Source organism: Rousettus aegyptiacus, unplaced genomic scaffold (assembly GCF_014176215.1).
Source record: "Rousettus aegyptiacus isolate mRouAeg1 unplaced genomic scaffold, mRouAeg1.p scaffold_m13_p_4, whole genome shotgun sequence".
Taxonomy (NCBI): domain Eukaryota; kingdom Metazoa; phylum Chordata; class Mammalia; order Chiroptera; family Pteropodidae; genus Rousettus; species Rousettus aegyptiacus.
Window position 1 is genome coordinate 88,949,681 of NW_023416307.1, and position 22,077 is coordinate 88,971,757.

The following is a 22,077-nucleotide window of genomic DNA, read 5'->3' on the forward strand; positions in this document are numbered from 1 at the left end:
TACTTCCAGCTCCTTGTCCCTGCTGAGGGGTCTAGGGGGTGCTTGTACACCCCTCTTGGGAAACCACACAGTTTCCATCTGCTTTTTGAGGCACAGAAACTGAACTGGCCCTGACCACAGTATTTCCTACCCTCAGTATTGGTCTCACTGAGCAACCCTCCACTGTCACGTGGGCAATACAAATGTACTTGAAGGCCCACTTGCTCTTTCTCATTGTCACAATCTTTCTGCTTCATTCAAGCTTCCCTCTTTTGCCTAAAATGCCAGATATCACAGGAAAATAGGACAGCAGGGCTTTTGTAAGATGTTGCACTTTGCTCATTGGCCTCACAGCTCCTGGTTGGTGCCTTAACTTGTGTCTTAGGTGCCTAGTGAATCACTCTGTTTTTGTTAAATAAAGACAGATGATGTGTCATCCTGTTAGGGTCCCTGGCCTCAGTGGTTATACTGTTACTCTGTACTTGAGGACCAAAGTTAGAGCAACTATCTATATTTTACTGGGAAAGATAATGTTTTTTAATGAAAAATATCGAATAAAAGATATATAATTGGTCTCTGAAGTAAATGTCTATGAAGAATGTCACCTTAAAACTCATACATATCTGGAAATAGGCTACCTTTTCAGTGAAAAAGAGAAAACACTATGATTCTGTATTGGTATTTGCCTATATATGCATACTGAAATTCCAGATGACTTCATAACATGTAACTGTGGGGGAAATTGGGAGGCAAGAGCCACAGGTGGGAGGGAGTCTTTCCTCTGCTACCTTTTGTACTCTTTGAAATTTGAGCCATTTGAATGTACAATCTATTCTTTAAAGCACACATACAAATTTTAGAAATAGAAAAAAACATTCACAGATGTTTCCAAAGTCTTCTAGTTTCTCTTTATATTGTGGAGGCAGGAGAGCCTGGATCTGAATTCTCCCACTTTGCTACAAATACAAATGTGATGCAACTGGAGACCTCCCCAGTGACTTTTCCAAGGTAATTATCTCCCTCTGGAAAAGGCTGGGAGACAAAAGGACCAGACCACTGTAGTCTAAAACAGAATCGGGAATATTAGGAAGTCCTGGCAGTACTAGAGGGAATTAATTCTTCTTAAAAAAAAAAAAAAAAAAAAAAAAAAAAGAGAGAGAGAGAGAGAGAGAGAGAGAGAATTTGGACTTTTTCCCCTTACATGAGCCAGACGATAGTGGTCCTTTAAATAGCAGTGGCATTAATTAAACACACCCTGGGATTTCAAGATGATCAGCCTTGGGAGAATTTGAATCCACGTGTTCCAGGAGGTAGTTTTTAGAAGCTTGACTGATTCTAGTTGATGTTTCAGCAGTGTAGCCGCTGCCTGGTAAATCATCAGAGCTATCAAATCCTAATCCTCACTTATGAATGCATTTTGTTGTCACACCGCTGTTCTTTCCCCCTTCTGTTTGAAGTAGGGATGCATGGGATTTTTTGGCATTCGCGCATACTTTTTGCTGGGAATCTGCTGAAAAAGTAGGGGGTGGGCGAAGCACACTACGTACCCTTGCTTTTCCCGGCTCTCCTGTTTCTCACCTTTTTGTTGCCCTTTTTCCAATACTAGAGCCTTCTTCCTTGCCCCCACCCCCATGCCCAATCTAACTTCTTAAAGTGTGCGTGATGTCTTAAACTCTAGTTAAGGCTGCTGGCTCAGGCTGAGATTGTGGACAAGGGCTGAATTAGATTTTTTTTTAAATTGAAAAAATACTTATTGTAAGCTACTCTGTACCAGGAACTACTCTAGAGGCTGAGAAATCCATGGTGAACATGATCAAGCCAAGAGCCAGCACTCTGTTTGATAGGCTAGGAAAGAAATGTCTTCCTAGGACTCACTAATTCTAAAATCTTTGATTCTATGATAGTCCAGTAATTTTTAAGGTAAGAAAAGATTTAGGGGGAAAGCTTACAAGGAAATTATTCTACTTCAAGTTGAGAGGTGGGGGTGGAATAGAAGAAGACAGGACGGAGCCAGATAGTCACAGGGAAATTCTATGCCCAGGGACAAGAGTCAGAGCAGTCAGACTAAGGAAATTAAACCTGTTAGCAAGAAGGATCTATTACTTCTGTCTTCGTGTGTGTGTGTGTGTGTGTGTGTGTGTGTGTGCGTGTGCGCGTGTGTGTGTGTGTGTTAATGATCCTCGTCATTATCATCATCACAGCAACGAGAAAAGAGGTATTCATTACCATCCTGGACAGCTAACAAAGTGAAAAGACAAAAACTATAAATCATGCTGGGTTGTATTAAATAATAATAATCATTGTAGTCATGTATTAGGACCATTTACCATTTGTATCTAGTTACCAGGAAGCACAACATATGAATATCACTGAATATGCGTCAAATTAATTTTGTCATAAATTATATTTGATATAAAAGTAAAGATGTCTCTCTGGTCAGTGGCACTGACTTGAGAGGCTTCAGCCCCTCTGTTCTAGGCCTCCCCAAAGCGCATCTGGGCAGTGATGCCCCCTAAGTGGGAGGTGGCAGACCACAACAGAAACAGGAGATAGGATATTTGGCTTACAGAACTTTTCTAATTGAATTCGTATGTTAAATCATCTTAGTCCCAAAGTCTTAATTTCTCACATTTATATACATGGCTTCTCTTCTCTTATTCCTGCCAGTCTCTGGTCTTTTGCAACCTGTATTAGGACTTTCGCCCCACAGCACAAGATGTTCCAGTGTAGATAGGTTGTATTTTCACAAAGGTAATAATACTCTGCATTCACTCAGCCCTTATGGGTCCCAAAGCCCTTTTCCATACTTCTTCTCTTTCAAGGATAACCGTGATGTAGATGGAGCAGGGGTTCTCCCTATATTGAGTTAAGCAAATAAAGTCTTAGGGAGGTTGGACAGTCTGACCAAGTCATGCTGTCGTGAAGAGCATAACTGGGGCCTCTTGACACTGCAGTCAGGGCAGGTCAGTCTTTCTTCTGTGCTGTGAAGCCTTGATGTCAAAGAAACACTTTTTGTCATCTTCAGTCCTCTGCTAAAGATGTCCTGGGTCGGTGGCCCTCTTTGGCTGTGGTGCGCACCACGTCTGTGTCTTCCAAGCAGCTTCTCTGCACATCTGCTCCCTCTCCTTGACTTGCCATTGCCCTGAAACACTGGGTGAATCATTTTTCTTCAGGTGAAATTCTGGGTCCTTGCTCAAACCGAAATGCTCTTTTCTCTATTTTCTGTAGAGACAATCTTCTTTTTTAAGAGGGGTGGGAAGCAGAGATGGCCAGGAAATAAACTCCAGCCATGGACCAGGCCCTGGGGCATTAAGGGGAAGACCGTTCCAGATGCATGCTTCTCCTGCATCTGTTTTTAGAAACACTAGGGCCTGCTCTATTCACAGCTAGGAAGAGGCACCACAGCTCTGGGCCAATTGGACTCCATGTCCCTTCTGTCTAAACTCTTCTGCTGGCTCCAAATATTAGGATCAGTTTTTAGGTACTGTCCTGTCTCAGACCCACTTACTTCCTGTTTCATGGCCCTGGAAAACACACACACACACACACAGGCACAGTGATTCACTCCCACTGAACTGCTCCCCATCCCTGGACACCCTAACTAAATACTGTGTCTGTGTGTTTGCAGATCTTTCTCTATGACTGACCTCCCCTCCATTATAGGCAATAGGCTCTCTGTGGTCTGTCCCAGAGAGTGGCATGTGTGCCTCTGCTAGAATATGGGGTGCATTCAGGGACAGATCGTTAAGTTACATATTAAATAATCTGAGTTCCCTCTTGGTAAAGTTCGCCCCTTCTCCACTCTGGTAGGCCAGGGAGGAAGACTAGGTTAGGGGCAGGACACGTTCACACCCCTTCAACACTCCTTACCACCTTTCTTAATTAAAAAGTGTATGGGCTCAGTCAGAATTTTACCAGCAACAGTTTCTAGCCATAATTCAATAACATCATTTTACTTCCATTACTTTTTTATATCATGCATAGCAAGTGATTTTGATTCCCATTTAAAGAGGTGCTATGAACGTCCCTTTTAAATAAATGTACTATAAGTTATAAAAGAGTGGCCCAAGCTAATGAAAAACATCACTTAAATGATATGCACACAAAGTGACATTAGCTATAAGATGGCACACACAGATTACAGCTGGGGAGGCAGAGCAGCAGTGTTAGAATGAGCACAAATCCCAGCCTATGTGTCTACTGGCTGCGTGACCTTAGGCAAATATCTCTCTGTAAAAGGAAGGGATTAACCATACCTACCTCAAAGAATTAAATTAACATGATGAACATAAAGCACTTAGCCCAGTGCCTGGCACATAGAAAATTACCAATAAATGCTAGATGCCAGCCAGCCTAGTTCAAATGCCGCCTCTTCCATGAAGCCTTCCTGAGTCCTTCCGCCAGAAGTTCTCTCTCCTTCCTCTGTTCTCTCCTGGTACTTTGTACTTGACTTACGGAGCTTCACATATCTGTCTTGTACATAGATATGGAGTTTTAGACTTTTTACACATCTATGTCCCACATAGGACCTAGCATATGATAAATAATTAGTATATCTCTGATTATGAGTGGTTTCCCTTTTTCTATGTGTTTGGTTTTTAAAAGCTTGTTCCCACTTTTCTGGAATGCTCTAAAAGACCATCTCCAATCTAAACATGCTGTAGAATATCCAGGAAAACCTTAAAGATTCTGGGGCAAGAGAACAGAGAATGCTTGGTTAATATCATTTAGATCCCCATTGTGCTCAGGCTAGAAACACAAAGTCCTGTCTATTCCAATTTTCTGGAGCAAGTCATGTAGGGACAAAGGCACAAGGACAAAGCTGCAGCCTGTCGTGAACTACAGGGGGTAAAGGAGAGATGGCTAGCAACAGGACGGACACAAGGCGCAAAAATCGGATAGGGTCAACAAGGTGTAGGGCTGACACACTGAGCCTTTGGGATAAAATGTCCTAACTGAACCTGATGTGAATCTTTTGCACAGGACTTTACAGTTAAAATAGTGAAATAGAGTAACACATACACTGGACTATAGAAGGGGAACGGTCCACCTCCGTGATTTCACTGCCTAACCTAAGGTTACTGGATGAGGAATGTGTCTGGGCAGAACGACCTCCGTGTGAACCATCTGCCCCTGTCCCCTTCGCAGAAGCTGCGGCAGAGCCTCTTTGGCAGTGCAGCCCAGACCTTCAGCTGCGACTGGAGGAGGGCCTGCTTCCGCTTCCACGGCCCTTCCTCCGACCTGGCTTTTACTTTGAAAGTGGAAAAGGTAAGAGCAGGAGAAAAAATTTTTTAAATCCTAATCCTGGATTCTCTATCTTTGTTTCCTTCCATCCCCATCTATGTGAATGCATGTTTTCATTACGAGTACTTGTAGAAAAATATTGATTTTTTATAATTTAACTTTAAAAGATGACAGACTATTTAAGATTATAACATACTGTCTGGGTTGTAACAGACTCAAACGCCTTTTTTCTCCTCTCTTCCAGCTTCTAAATTCTAGTTTTCCAGGCTCTTTTCTCCAAGTCCTAAATATCCCTGAGTATTTAGAGGCAAGAGGCGATCTAGGAATTTCTTTCTGACTTGTTTAAAACCTCGGTAGTTCATGTCATTAATCACCAGCCACACAGAATGTCAAGAGCTAGCCATCTAGCGCCTTACTTACCTCCTGTAAATCTAAAGGCTCGCTATGAAGCAGGGGCGCGGCGCGGAGGAGGGCCTGCTCTCCCAGGTGCCAGTCTATGGGGCTTTACAAGGAAGCTGGTCATTGCAGGTTCTAGCCCAGCCAGAGCCACGGAGAGAGATGACACCTGTGTAGGATGGCGCCCCTTGCTAAGCCTAGGGGATGCTGTATACCTGTAGGGAAAAGGCTGCAGAGAAAAATAGATAATGACATCTATTTGCAGGAGTTCTCTTTTGCACTGTTAGCCCTGAGAAGTTCTATCGCCAAGTATGCGAAGCCCTGCTCCCAGGCTTCTCACACCTCACTAGTCATCGTCCCCTTTTCAGGGAGGTGCCCAAGGCATTCAGATGGCTGTACAGGGGTCTATAATCAAATACTTGCTGTTTACAAGGAAGGGAAAAGACTGTAACTTCCACAGGTAAGAATCCAGGTGAGAAGTACTTGAAAGAGTTACTCATTTCATGAGCATGTTTACAAGCTACATAATCACAACAGAAAGTCCCCCGGGGTCCCCTCAGGAAGGGGACTTGCTCACAAGACAGAAATGGGCCTGGTTCTCTCAGGGGGCTGGATCCGTGACTGGGGAAGGCTCTCGTGGAGACACTCTAAAAGTTCAGTTGCAGAATAATGTTGACAGTTTTTATGCTCTACTGCAGACCACCCTGTCAGATAAAATGACGCACTGGGTCTCAGGTGGGCTTTCTTGACAGTATTTGATGGGAAGCCTCAACCTAGCAATTCCAGGGAAGAACAACAGGGTGATGAAAAATGAAGGATCAATCCTCCAATTTAACAAGGCTAATAAAGTACAGTGTTTGGTATTTGCCTACTTAAAAAATCAGTTTGCATTACTTTATTCTTAGGAGTTAATAAACCCCTATCATGTGCAAAGCTCTATGCTCGATATTAGAGGAAATAGAATTAAGTAAAAGGCAGCTATCTGCTCTCAGTCAGGATAAGTTATTATCCCAAATTCGAATTAAGTATATCATATATTCTAAGATTATGAATTGCCAGTTTCCTCAGAAGCAGAGCCAGAGATGGGAATTCTTTACACAAGAGGTCTGTGAAAGGAATGCCCCCAGGAGAAAACTTGTGAGAGCTTGAGGGGAGCAGGATACGGAAGGAGAAGTTAAGGAAGAATGTGTTTTTGGTAAAGTCTAGCCTCAGCCTGATCCTTGGGAGTTCTGGGGTGTCCTTGCCTCATCTTCAGATAAGGAAGCAGGGGCCTTGGTAGCTCCCACCCCTGTTATGCAGGGGCTGTGGGCCATTTTTCAGGAAGGCACATAACTGTTAGTCACTTCTCGGCCCGGTGGCTCTTCAGAGAAAGTTGAAAAGTAGGAGGCAGTAGCAACAGCTGGGAGACATGTCCACCAACATAATAAAGGGGAGTCCAGGGAATCCAGACAAATCCAGACACACAGGATACTTGCTACCTGAATGCAGAGCATTTTGCACAGTCCCTAGTATGTGGCAAATATGAAATACATGGTAACGGCAACCACAGTTATAGACCTGCTCCACGAAGGCTTTCCAAACCTTCGCGGTCCCAAGTTCTCTCTCCTTCAGTGCTCTCATAGTACTTTGACTTCCTCTCATCTGCCTCGTACTAAGGTTTTGGAGTATGAGGCTCCTCATTACTCATTTCTGTACTGCCACAGAACTAGATGAATTTTGTAAATCGTTGAGTTCATTATTAAAACGCTATCATGTGTTTCTTCATCAGGACAACAGTTGTTGATGCTAAATATTGAGAGAACAGGCATAGTAAAGTTCTGCCACATAAAGATTGGTTCTCACTTCCTGGTTGGTTTGACAGGCTGGAGTTATTACTCAGTGGAGTGCAGTGGTTAAGAGTAGGGAGTCAAGAGCCAGCCTGCCTGCATCTAAGTCACTGCTCTATCACTTTAAAGATGAATGGGCAAGGGCAAATTACTCAACCTCTCTGTCTCACTTTCCTCACCTTTAAATGGGAGTCATAATAGTAGTTACCTCACAGATCGTTGTGAGGATTAAATAAGATGATATGTGTGAAATAATCACGACAATGCCGGGGACAACAAGTGCCAGGTGAGTATGAACTACAGGTTAGTAAGGGCAACCTGGAGTAGGCCTCCCATGACGCATAGGATGTTATCAGGCAGGAAGACAGATGTGGCGTGCACATTAAAGACAGACAAGGGCATGAGAAAAGGCACGGAGGTGCAATGTGGAAAATATGTCTAGGGGACTGGTCTATCTGTGCAGAGGGTTTGCAAAACAGAAACCTGGGAGATAAAACTGGAAGGCTCATTTGGGGTTGCACTGGGAAAGGCATGTTTCATTGGGTTACAGAGCTTGGATCAATCTCTTTTGGAGCTCTGGAGAGAGGACAGTGGTGGGACTCATGGGGGTGGTAAGATATGGTGGGATTAACTGAGATCACCAAGAGAGATAATACACAGCTGTGAGGATGCCAGTTCCAGTGAGAGCAGAGAGGACAAGGCCTTCCATGACATTCTCATGGTGTAGGGTGATGAAGGAACCAAATAGAGCCGCCCTGTATTCAGAAGGACTCATAAAAGCAGAGGCCCCAGCACTCAGCTAGGTTGCAGTTCATTTCAGTGTTTTCCTACCCCACCTGCTTTGGAGTTTATGTGCGATAAGCAAGCAGGAGCAGGAGCGAGCTCTGGCCGCGGCGCTTGCTGGCATCCTGTGGGCTGCAGGAGAAGCTCAGAAGGCCACCATCTGTCTTGTCACCGAGCACACTTACATCGCCTCGACTCCTGACTACTCTGGGGACAGTTTCACTGAGCGGGTGAGTGCACTCCTGCCTGTTTTACCAGATATAGGGCTTATAAGGCCTCAGTGAGTCCTAGACTCACCATGCAAATGTATATTGAGCCCCATCGATGCTTCTGGAAGCATCTGATGTGGCCAGTCACCTTTCAAAGAGGCAAGAATCCAGGGTTGCAAGTAATCCAGGCACCCAAAATGAGAAATCCTGCCACAAATGTCTCCTAAAATTCAACATGATCAAGAATATTCCATACCCCAAGTTATCTTAAACTGTATTCACTGTCTTAAACATAGCTAAATTCTACCTAGTAGGAAAAAATTTGTTTATGGTTTTACTGCTCAAGATATCTTATTGATTTAAAACTGAAGGATGTGAAAGTGAGACCAGTAGCCACTCAATTTTACCACATATGTTTTACATGGCCTTGTGTAAGATATGTCAGTTTTTAGCAATGCTTTCATTTTGCAATGAAACAAAAATAATCTCTTGAGATAACAACAGTGATTTGACATCTTATAGATGTAACTTTCATTTTCTTTTTTATTTTTATCTTCTACTCCTGATTTATAGCTCCAGCTGTTTGAGTTTTTAAAGAAAGAAGCCACTGAGAAATTCATCTATGATCATTTACAATGTGTAAGTGTTTAAATGTTGAGCTAATTCCTTTATTTTGCACTGATCTTACAGGAATCTTCTTTCTTTTATAAAGTGTATTTCTAACGATGCTTGTTAAGAAAACTAGGTCATTTTTGAGGGCTAAGAAAGAGAGGAATGAGAAAAAGAGAAGCCTACCTCTCCCTCCCTACAACCTAGAAAGGCACAGTTCACACGCAGGCCACTCACAAACGCCACTTTCTTTCTGGCTAATCAAACCCAGAGAATAGTGCTATAGAGGCCATATACCAAGATTTCTTTTGTGGGAAGAGAAAATGTTAAAGAAGTCTTGCCTCATCTAATGAATAAAACACAAAAATAGTAAAACAACTAAGGCCCTAGTCTAAATTGCTAAAATGACCATTCAAACTGATGCTAAGGAAATGACTTCTTCTCTGAAAAAGGTGACCCTGTTTCACCTCTTCTATCAGTACCTGCCCCACAATGTTCTCTCCCCTTAACTCTTCCCCATTCCCTGGGTGGGGATTAGACAAAGTAGAGGACAGTAATGGTTGAAAATGGAAGGTGCTTTTTAAAAGATTCCTCTGTGGAGAAAGGATTGAAAAGTGATTTTCTGAAGAATTAGGACTCTACAGTGTGAAAATAAAGGACAATTAGCAGGGTAACTGTGAAGCCATACAACTTTGGTTTGTACAGAAGGGGGAAATGTGACCCATGAAACTCACTGCTTCCTTCCTTCCAAAGGCAATAGAGACAGAAAACCAGGCACAAGTTCTCAGCCACACTTTTATGATCTTGGTTCAACTGGTTCCTTTAGGCCTACCTCTCCAGCCATCTCTTAGGTCTTCATAGTAGTCAGAAGAATTATCCCCTCGAAGATGCCCATACCCTACCCCCTAGAACCTGTGGATGTTATGTTACTATGGCAAATGAGAACTAAGATTGCCAATCAGCCGACTTTAAACAGGGCAAGTGTTTTGGATGACCCAGGTGGGCCCAGTGTAATCACAAGGGACATTAAATGAAGGAGGAGGGCAGAAGAGGGGAAGAGTGATGCGATACGGGAGGAGCGTCACCTCTGTTGCTGGCTTTGAAGATGGAAAGTGTAGATTATGAACCGAGGACCGTGGGCAGGGCCACTGGAAGCTGGAAGTGGGGAGGAAATATATTCTTCTCTAAAGTCTCCGGAAGGAAGGCAGGCCTGCTGACATCTTGATTTTAGCCCAGTAAACCCCTTTCAGAGTTCTGACCTCTAGACCATAAGATAATAAGTTCATATTATTTAATCTATTAAATTTATGGTAATTTGTTGCAGCAGCAATGTGAAACTAATAAAACCAGTATATAGATTTTAAATACCTGAGATGAAATGTTAAGCTAGAGGCCTGGTCATAGACTGTTTGTTGCGGACAGGAGATGTTTAATGGGGTTATACAGAGAGGAACAGTGTAAGAAATGACCCTTCCAGCTAAAAGAGGCAACTCCTTCCCTCTCTGTCTTCCATCTCTTCAACTCAGATCTGGAAGAGTCTGGTTTAACAGGAAAGCCACCACCCCCTCCCACCCCCCCACCCCCCCGCCCACACCTGCAAGGGATTCTTAAAAGTTGAGAATCAGAGGATCGGAGCTTTTCTCCATTAAAGACTAAGAGTGGAATCAGAATAAGTAATAAGGACCCTAAACAGAAGTATACTGCATGGCGCAGGTGCAGACCCTGGCTGACTCACACTGACTATAGTGATGGCCGCACTGGGGAAGCGCTGGCACTATTTCCTGAGTGAGGGGCAACTCGATGCATACCTATTCTAAAGGGCACTCCCTGACCAGGGGCTGCACCTTGCGACCAGCCCTCACTCAGACCTTTGTTAAACACCATTCACTATCAAAATATACCAGTCTTATGTCCCATCGTAAAGCATAGATCTCAAGCCAGAGGTCTGAGGACTACAGGTTCAATTGCATCCCCCCTCAAAAAGAAATATGTCCAAGTCCTATAAATGTGCTCTGTGCCTGTAAATATGCACAGACTCCCAGGCACTCTCCCAGTGCCCGTAAATGTGCTCCAACTTGGAAATAAGGTCTTTGCAGAAACAATCAAGTTAAGATAAGGTCATGCTGGATTTGGGTGGGCCCTGAGCCAACGACTGGCATTTTTATAAGAAGAAGAAAATTTGGACATAAACCCAGATACTCAGGAAAAACACTATGTGATAATGAGGCACAGACTGGAGTGGTGCATCTCCCAAATCAAGGGACACCAGTGATTGCCAGCAGCCGCCGGAAGCTAGGGAGAGCAAGGGAAGATCCTCCCCTGGGGCCTGCAGAGAGACTTGGCCCTACTCGGACATCTTAATTTCAGACTTCTGGCCTCCATAACCGTGAGAATACATTCCTCTTGTTTTAAGCCATTCAAATTTCTGGTAATTTGTTACAGCAATAAGAAAGCAACACACCTATCTATATCTGCAGCATTAACCCACATGGCGTTTTTGTTTGTTTAATTTCAGTGAATGACAGTCAAAAACAAACAGGAAATTCCACATAAAAACCTGGATTTTTAGCTTTTCCCCCCAAATCAGAAAATCTGGCTGTACTAGATCTATAACTTGGCATATCCTCAATTAGCTGAAAGCGACTCACATTAGACAGGTTGTGGTAGGCTGAATGATGACATCTAACAGGTACAAAGGACTTAAAGATTTTGAGATGGGAGATTATCCTCGCTTATCCTGGTAGGCTTCATTATCATAAGGGTTTTATAAGGGAAATGGATGGCATGAGTCAGAAAGAGATGTGATGCCAGGAGCAGAGGGAGAAGAGGCTACATGAGGTGGGATCGAAAGCCGAGGAACAAGGACGGCTTCTAGAACTGGAAAGGTTAAGGACATGGAGTCTCCCAGAAAGCCTCAGGAAGGACCACAGGCATGCCAGCAGTTTGAATCAAGCACTGTGACACTGATGTTGGACTTCTAACCTCCAGAACTATAAGATAACAAATCTGTATTGTTTTAAGCCCCCAAGTTTTTGGTAATTTGCCACTGCAGTGATAGTAAACTAATACGCCAGTGTTCTCCAGTTTGCCTTGAGCCCCACATCTCCCCATTTCTCTCACACCCTGTGGTACGTCTGTTTGGGTTCCTGTCTGGTTACTGTGCCCCAGGGATTTGGTCTCCTGCCTGAGGGTTCTGCCACTGCCAGGTCACAGATAGTGAAGGGGGCAAATGAATCCATAACTGGAAAAGCACAGCATTTTAGCTGAAGCCTTCCTGATATAATGCCTATTAAGGAGAGGCATTAGTCCCAAGAACCTAGAAAGCCAGCCAAGGAGCTTCTTCTTAGCAGGCAGAGTATTGACAGAAAACTAAGATAAGTCTAACTAATGAGAGGCCCTGAATGTTGGTTGGTCAGTTTAGATTTTATCCTGTAGATCACAGGGTACCTTCAGAAGGTTGCTAGATGAAAAGTAACCTGACCAAGAAAAAGGTAGGAGAAGTACCTCAGAGAGGAACAGATACTGATTTTGCTGCGGATCCAGTATGTTCCAAGAACCAAGGTAGGTATTGTGCATTATGTCATTTCACTTTTGCAACACACCTGGGGGAAAAGGTATTTTTATCTACAATTGCAGATGAGGAGTTTGAAACTCAAAGAAGTTAGTAAGTAGGAGTCGGTAGAAGTAGAACTGGCTCTGGACCTAGATCTGTGTAACTCCAAAGCTATTTCTATAAGTCCTCTCTGCTCCCCTAAGTTTAAAGGGACAACCAGGAGGAATGCATTGATTGAGGGGAAGCTGAGTAAGGAGGGGCAGCCAAGAGCAGCACTGGGGCCCGGGCTAGGATCAATGCCAGAAAAAAGGAGAGATACACTACATCTTAGCCAGGGTTTGAAGAGAAGCACAAGACAGAAGTGGAGGAAAGAAAGAAAGGTTGGAAATCAAGAGAATGCTGGTAACTTTGGCAGGGCTGAAACAAAGAAGGAGAAATGCATTAGAGAGTGAACATATATCTAGGGAAGCAGAGAACAGCTAGACAATAAATGTCCTTTAAGCGGCTAGACAATAAACGTCTCCAGCTGTAAATCCTTGAATTCATGCCCACAGTACATAGCTGCATTGCTTGTAGGCAGATATGATTTTCTTTTGTTTTCCAAACAGTTCAAAGGGGAAGGAAGCCATGGTGTCATCCTGTTTCTTTACAGTCTCATCTTCTCCAGAACATTTGAAAGGTAAATTCCACAAAACTTTGAGCAGGTATTTCCTATAGCTCTGGGGTCACAAAAACCATGTACTCTTCTACTGGAAAATATTTTCATACCCTGTTGGAAACATGAGTGCTATTATTTTTCTAGTGCATACCCTTATGTTGATATGTCCTTTCCTGTAGTCGGTATGGTCATATTAATGGGTAAGTGGATGTCATCAGGAAAGTTTGAATCTGCTTTTCTGGCACAGGAGTAGATTTCTTCCTGCTGTGGTAATAAATGTTGGCAGATCGTACCAAAGATTATTAGTACAATTTTCATGTAAAATATTGTATTATTTATATGTACAATAAATTATATTGACAAATATTTATTTTGTTCCTATGATATGCAAAACCCTGTTCTTGGCATTGTGGGAAATACAAATGGAAGATAGGGCTCTGACCTCCTGCAGAACCCAGCCTGGGAAAGACAAGAGATACACGTAGGGCTTCTGGGCAAATCCTTGGTTGTACCTCCTATTCCAAATGAAGCATAAAGACACTGAGTCATAGTGGATTCCAGAGGAGGAAGGGTTCCCAGCAGATAAGGTAGTCAAGGAAAGCTCCTTAGAAGAAGTGGACCTTCTTCTGGGCTCTAAGAGAAAAGTAAGCTTTCGAGAGTCAGAGAGAGGTAGAGAGCCCCAGAAGAGAAGTCCAAGCCTCGAAGCGATGCTCCCTAAACTTCCTTTTGTATATCACCATCACATTTTTGTGGTCTACATTATTATTTGCTTCAGTTTTCTTTAAATCAATACATATTTATATATTAATTTCTTTCTAAACATGAATATCCTTTAAATCATGTATTTGCTGTGCTAATGAAAACTGTATTAAAGACATCACTATAAAAATGTTGAAATGCTCATATCAATATTACCCCAAATCATGCCATACTTTCGGAAACACTGCCCTGAATTATACCCGATGCTACTGAGAAACTCATCTAGCTTGACCCAAGCCTGTAGGGTATGACCTCCTGTCCTGTGGATAGGTTCTTTCAAGAACACGTATGGCTTTCATACTGGCCTCAGCACTTCCCGCTGGGTGACAGCAAGAGCCACATTCCACTTTGATTTTAATAATGTCCAGGAGAGAAATCCAAGCCCCAGCCTCTGATGAAGCAATAGAGGCTGCCCTTCTACAGCCAAGAAATGGGCTTACCCCCTAAACTGGTGTTTTCCCGTTAAACTCTGCCTTGGGCCAGTGCTCTCTGGAGTGATCATGTGTCACCACCCTAAGCCAAGCATCCCTTGTCACTCAGAGCAGTTTCTTTACAGAGCCCAACATCAGAACGCACACACAAGGATTCTAACGTGTGAGGTCTGTAGCTTTTCCCTTCTCCCTCACCACTTATCACAGGCTTCCCCCAACTGCATCCGTAGCTTTCCCAGTCACATAGGCAGTCCCAGTCCTAGAAATGTTCCTGGTAAGAGATGGAGACAGGCAAGGCACGTGGCAGGGACAGTGACTATGCGAGCTCACACGACTGCTGCTTTGTATTCAGGGGCAGAGGGAGGAGAGGCTGCAGGTTCCCGGTGCAGTCATCACCTCTAACAAATGCCAATGGCTCTTACCACTCTGCAGGCTTCAGAAGGACCTAGACGTCTCCACTGTTCATCTGCTACGACCAACTACCAGAGGCTTTCTGTGCAGGCAGGTGGGTTGGAAGACTTTGACTTTCTATTGTGGAATCTGAATTAGACCTTTTTTATTTCTCTCATTCAAATAAGCATATTATCTCTTACATGTGTTATGGCGCAATCAAATTTAAGACCCACAGAGCCAATTGAGATGAATTGTGAACCTTTATTAGCCAGCCAACGAGTGACTCTCCCCACTAGAGAATCAGCCCTGAGCTTTCAGAGGAGGTCGCTTATAAAGCCTACAATTACATTAACGAGCAAGCAGGTTTACAGAAGGAGTTAGCCATTAGCATATCTTTGCACAGGATAACTACACCCTTAACATTAGCGTATCTTTGCACAGAATATCTCCTAGAACTATACTCTGGTTAAACATTAAACAAGCAAGGAAAAGTTGGCCATTTGAAAATTTCCCCCCCTTAACACATGAAGAGTGATCAAGTTAACTCTGAAAGACTAAATGCTATCCTGAGTTTGTTATCAGATTCTACCTTCTAATTTCCATTATAGTCCTTCCTAGTTTATTTCTGAGAGCCCTACATCACCAAGTTTCTAGAAATATTAGATAATATCTTGCCAAGAGCCACTAGGAATCCCTAATTACTGAAAGAAAAGTAGTATAAAAACATATTAGCTTTATGCTTCTTAAGTCACAACCATGGAAATCAAAGTTTAAAAGAAATGTAGGGGGAGGAAGGGTGGTAGGGGGCACATGGGAAGTTATGGGGTATGGCTCAAGAAAAAAGCCAAAACCTGTTGTTTGAACCCTACCAAATGTTCACGACATATGTTTTTCCAGAATTATATATTGTGTGTTTTCATTCTTTTAAGCAGATATTGTCATTTTAAAATGATTATTAAAAGAAAAAAAATTAAGTCCTTATGTCATTGCTACCTAAAATGTAAATATTTGTAAAATCTGTCCCCTAGGCAGTTTTGAACATGGTTTTAACTGGAAGAGCAAGTCCAAATGTCTTCAATGGCTGTCAGAATGGAAAGTCTCAAGAAATATTGCACGGAGTCTTGACCCGCAGTGACATTGGCTATTTGCAGTGGAGTCAGAGCACCTCAGAGGATGATAGGCTTTCCCAGGTAAGTGTGTCCTGGTTCTCAGCCACACAGTTAGGGTGTCAGTATTTTGACATTGTTTAAGTCTCTATATTAAGGTAGTTCAAATATGAGCTTGCCTTTATTACTTTCTTGCATACCTTACACCCCCCCTTCCCACCCCCACCCCCCCCGCCACCCGCAAACACACACACATACATGGAGGCTTTGGGGATATAAACAAAAATATCCAACTCTACCTGCTTCAATTTTATTTCATTTATTTTTATGTATATAGAATACGGGTAACACAGCTAATATGCAAATATTTTTTTAAATTTGAAATATAGAGATAAAGGGAAAGTCCCCTTGCATTCTCCCCTCCAGCTGCAGGTTCCTCTTCTCAGAAATCGATACTTCCAGCAGCTGATGGGTATCTTCCAGATCCTTTACTTATGCAAATGAATGCATATATTCTATTACTCAAAGCTTTAAAAAAGTCACTGAGGGGGCCCACTTTTGAAACTCCTCTCAAAAAGTTTTCCAGCTCGGGGACTTACAACCTTTGACAACCAGAAAGTAGAATGTGCCATTGAAAAGCACAATGAGAGAATTAAGTAAGATGAGATTCTGCAAAAACAAACAGGAGAGAAAATGAGACAGCGAATGTACTCACTGAAACCACAAATCAAAGATGCTTCCATGATATCTTCATAAAAAAAAAAAAAAAAAAAAATTTATTCTAAAACCCAGGGAAGCCCAGGTGAATTCTGAGAAAAGCAACTGCTTCTCTAGAGTGGCCTTGAAACTATCTGGGGTATAATCCAATATGATGGTGACAAACCCCCAGGCCTCACTGTCCCCAACCTCTTCCAACCACTAGCGCCAAATGAGGCCCCTGCTGCTCAGTCCTTGTCCTGCCCTTCACTTTCCCTGTTGCAGCCCCAAAACCCTTTTGTGTGTACAGAGCTTCACACATTATAAAGTCCTTTTACAGCTATAGCTTTATTCATCTCCCCTCTTATACTGTTGGCTCCAGCTACAATGTATTATATGAAATCAGTATCTCGTGACACATACAAACCATGCATCTGATGGCATCAGGACAATAGTATGTGATTATAGCAGAATTAGTATATTTTGTGTACAAATGCATTTCAAAAGTTTGCTTATTATTCCTCTAGTTTGAAATCTAGGTCCATCAAAGAAAAATGAGAAATGACAGATAAGCTACAAGATAAGCTTAAAAAAAAGATAAACCCAATCTCATCGCCAGGTGGTCAATCTTTCCAAGAATGCCTCCTTCTCTCTTTCTTTCTCATATAAATATATTCTAGTCTGCTCTTCTGAAACCTGCTTTTCTCATTTAACACACATATCTTCATATGTCAATGAATGTATGTTCTTCATCATATTTAATGGATGCAAAGAGTCCCACTGTATGAATGTGAAAGACTGTGCTTTGAACATACCCCAAACAGAGACTATATTTGTTATTACAAAGTTTCTAATCACTTGTTTCAGATAATTTGAGAATTCATCTTAGACTTTGATATATACATATATTGATGAGGTAAACTAAGACAGAAGTAGGGGACTTATAGATTTCATTTTACATACGTATATACTTTTTCCTTTCAACCATGCATGGTCATTTGATATCCATGGTCAAGCACGCTGTATCCATCAGAACCCAGTAACATGCCAAGACTCGGTGTGGAGAAAATGGCAGAATACACTGAGGGCAAGTTTCAGGGGGGGGAGGGGGAGGGAGAGGCGGCATAAAGCCACAATAATTTTAGTGCTTTGTCTATTATTACAAAGTTCTTTTGCAGTATTATTTCACTATATCCTCATTATAAATGACAAAGATTTAACAGTTTTTCTCATATTTCGATCATTTGAGTAGGTAATTTGCAAGCTTTGTCATATCTCCACACCACCTGTGTTATTATTTGCTTAATGTCTTTTTTTAAATCAGCTAACTTTTAAGGTTTAAATCTAACCTTTTCTGCAGCATTAATATGAGCCACAAACTTGACATGCTATTTTTTCCTAATACATATGTAAATAAATAAATATGTTTTGCTTTAAAAATTCACCCCTTTACCGCTGTCCTCCATGCCACAGGCCACCAATGGCCACATGTGCACCACACTTTGGAAACCTGGCAGAAAGGGGAAGGAGTTCCTGCAGCGTGTCGGAACCGGTCCTGGCCTTGCCCTGACACTCACTTACCCTTTCCCAGCCTGTTTCCTCATCTACGGACTCGTGCTGCAGCCACAGGACTGCTGTGAAGAGTAAACAAAAGCACGAGTGCTGAAACCCATTTACAAGCTAAAATGATCATGTACTTATGAGACTTCATAAGATGTGGCAAGGAATAAAAGAACAGTGATTTATTTGGCCATGTTCATTCAGCTTCTACTAATTGTGAGGTTCTGTGTCCGATACAAAGATGAGTCATACATGGGCCAATATACACACGTACATTGATTGCTGTAGGAAGGGTATAGGTGATAAATGCTTGAGAACAGTGATCTTGAACAGTGATCTTGACTCTGGCTGTACATTGAAATCACCTGGAGAATTTTGTTCTGTTAATTAATTTTATTTTTTAGAGCAGTTAGGTTCATCGTAAAATTGAGTGGAAATACACAAATTTTTCATGTACCCCCTGTCCCCACATATGCACAGCCTCCCCCACTATCAACATCCCCCACCAGGGTGGTACATTTGTTACAATTGATGAACCTATGGTGACACATAATCATTACCCAAAATTCATAGTTTACATTACAGCTCACTCTTGGTGTTGTATATTCTATAGGTTTGGACAAATGTATAATGACACGTAGCCACAATTATAGCATTAGACAGAGTGGACACACTGCCCTCTGTGAAAATGCTCTGTGCTCCACCTACTCAACCCTCCCTCCCCGCAAACCCCAGCAAACACTGATCCTTTTACTGTCTCCACAGTTTTGCCTTTCAGAGAATGTCATATAGTTGGAATCACACTATGTATGTCATACATTCTACATAAATCATAGTATATAGCCTTTTCAGATTGGCTTCTTTCACTTGGTAATATGCATTAAGTTTCCTCTGCGTGTTTTCACAGCTTGATAGCTCATTTCTTTATAGCACTGAATAATATTCCATTGGAATATTGTGAGTAATGTTCCACTGAATAAATAGCATTCAATTGATGTACCATGGCTTATCTAGCCATTCACCTACAAAAGACAACTTGGTCGCTTCCAAGTTTTGGCAATTATGTATAAAGCTGCTTTAAACATTCATGTGTAGGTTTTTGTGTATATATAAGTTTTCAACTCCTCTGAGTAAATACTAAGGAGGACAATTGTTGGAGTGTATGGTAAGAATACATTTAGTTTGGAAAGAAACTGCCAATGGCCTTCCAAAGTGGCTGCACCATTTTTCATTTCCACCAGCGATGGATGAGAGTTCTTGCTGCTGCTCCACATCCTCACCAGCATTTGGTGTTGTCAGTGTTCTGGATTTTGGCCATTCTAATAGGTGTACAATGGTATTTCACTGTTGTTTTATTTTGCATTTCCCTGATAATATGTGATGTGGAGCATCTCTGAATATGCTTAATTGCCATCTTTATATTGTCCTTGGTGAGGTGTCAAAGTCTTTGACCCACCTGTAGAGATTTTAAACCCAAGAATGCCCAGGGTATCCCCGGAACAGTGCCAGATTCATGTGTGCAGGAGCTGTGCAGTCGCAAACGGCCCCACACTTAGAAGGCCCTGCACTTGGTTTACAGCTCTGCTGTTGCTGTCTTAAAATTCTTTAAACTTTTTGAACGAAGACCCTCACATTTTCATTTTGAACTAGACCTCACCGATTGTATAGCTAGTCCTATTAAATAACTATTTTATTTGGTCTGGGAGCACCTGGGCATCAAAGTTTTTAAAAGCCCACAGATGATTCCAATGTTCAGCCAGAGTTAAAAACCTCTGTTCTAGAGGAGGGCTCCTCAACCTCAGCACTACTGACATTTTGGACTGGATAATTCTTTGTGGTGGGGCCTGTCCTGTGCATTGGGGAACATTTAGCAGCATCCCTGGCCTCTACTCACTAGATGTCAGTAGCACTGCCGCCCCCCACCCCCTCCACCCCCTCACCCCCCTCATCCCCCCACCGTGCCACAACCAAAATGTCTCCAGACACTGCTAAATGTGCCCCTGGGGGGGGGGGGCAAAATTGCCCCTGGTTGAACTACTGCTCCAAAAGAAAGGGGGAAAAATCTTAGGTTTTGATGATTAAATTCATGGTGTGTAGAACTGGGAAACTAGTTCTTTCAGTTGACGTTACAAAAAAGGAGATCTTCTTTCAATCAATATTTGAAAGGTTGACAACTTTCTTTCTGTTTCTTTGTAACATTTGCAAGGCTTTGGGAACAAGTTTCAGATTGTCTTAAATTAAAAGTAAACAGGTGTTTGCTAAATAGCTACTAAGTTGCTCTGAAGGAAGAGACTATATCAAAGAATATGGGGGGCGGGGGCAGAGAGAAAGAGGGTGCGAGAACCTCAAAGAGTCAGGAATTCACAGTCATCCAGTGCTACCATTTATTCTGGACCATATTTCTTTCTACACAAGTCAGCTCAGACCAACAAGGCTGCTAAATCATGCTCTAACAAAATTACCTGCAGATCTTAAAAGAATCTCCAATAATAAAGCAAATATTTGCCAGGACCTTATTAAAGTCAGTCAAGAGGGTGGGGCATAAGGTAAAAAAATAATATTTCCTGCTGGAAGAGGGCAAAATACACCAAACAGGACCACCATTGTAATGCTTGCCCACAAACATAAAGTAGGGCAAAAGATAGAAACCGCTCGGGTTAAAATATACATAGAAATCAAATCCACAATACTTTAATCTTTTTGAAAAGTGACATTAATGTGGCTTTTCATCCTTCTTTCTTAGATTCAGTGTTCTGTCCCCAGGGAGACTTCTATAAATCCTACCCTCAGTGAAAATTGCCTGAAATTGTACACTAATGGCTTGAAACCCTGAGGGTGTGCATTATGTTTTCTCTGTCATAACGGATGGAGTTTGGTTTCAGAACAAATGTATTAAAGAGCAAATACAGGCTGGTGGTTAGTTTTCTTACCTGAACTCTAAGATATGTGAATATGTTAGACATATACATGTACACGTAAAAAGTTTTATCTGAAGGTGCTTTTTTATTCCTTCTATATCAGCTCATTATTTTAGGATAAAAGAAATCCATAACTCATTATATTACTAAAATAATTATCTATACACTAATTCTATATGGAGAATTTTTATATATTTTTTAATCATCCTTGAAACTGGTGATTAAAGAAAGTACAGCGGGTCCTCAACTAATTTCATTCAACATTGTTTCTTTATAATGCTGATGAGATACCATTAGAAATTAGCTCTTGTTTTGTATCAACTAGTCTATGGTAAAATTGGTTTAATTATACATCATTTTGCTTAAAGTCTCAGAACCTGTCAACAGCGTTAAATGAGGACTTACTGCGTATTCAAAGCTTATTTATTCACTGTAGTGCTAACACCACATGTATGAGTGTGTCCTGTGTGCCAGGCTCTCTTTTAGCCACTCACAATGCTATTTCCTTTCATTTCATCCTTACTTCCATTCAAAGTTGTAATCAGTGTTAGTTTAAGTCCAGTATCTGTTGTTTGGCCATTCATTTAGAGAAGAGAAACTGCAAACTGAGAAAGGTGTCAGTCGCCCAAGTGTCAGCGCCAGTGTTATGACCCCAGATCTGTCCACATTCTGCTCATTGAGCCTCACTGCCTACCATTATCATCTTTGCTTGTTTTCTGATAAAGTGTTAAACACTTTATTATAAAAGTGTTTACAATAAGTGCTTTATAACCTATCCTATCTACATAGTCACATATAGAAGTAGACTTATATTACATAACCTTTAATATCTATTATAGGTACACTTATGTACTCTAATATTTTGGTGGTGGCAAAATTATGGCTATGTTTTAGAATGGATAATGGCTGTGCTTAGCAAGCTTGAACTTTATTCATTGACTTCTAGGTTATAGCAGT

General features: G+C 41.9%; 1 protein-coding gene across 1 annotated transcript in view; it reads left to right on the top strand.

Moving 5' to 3' along the window:
• Positions 1 to 22,077, top strand: part of MINDY4B (MINDY family member 4B) — a 31,008-nt gene that overhangs the window by 3,148 nt on the left and 5,783 nt on the right. Inside the window, exons 4-10 of the mRNA XM_016156441.2 lie at positions 5,128 to 5,247; positions 5,988 to 6,079; positions 8,293 to 8,458; positions 9,011 to 9,076; positions 13,208 to 13,278; positions 14,880 to 14,952; positions 15,869 to 16,030. Of these exons, the coding sequence (XP_016011927.2) occupies positions 5,128 to 5,247; positions 5,988 to 6,079; positions 8,293 to 8,458; positions 9,011 to 9,076; positions 13,208 to 13,278; positions 14,880 to 14,952; positions 15,869 to 16,030 (750 nt within the window). The remainder of the gene's footprint in view (positions 1 to 5,127; positions 5,248 to 5,987; positions 6,080 to 8,292; positions 8,459 to 9,010; positions 9,077 to 13,207; positions 13,279 to 14,879; positions 14,953 to 15,868; positions 16,031 to 22,077) is intronic.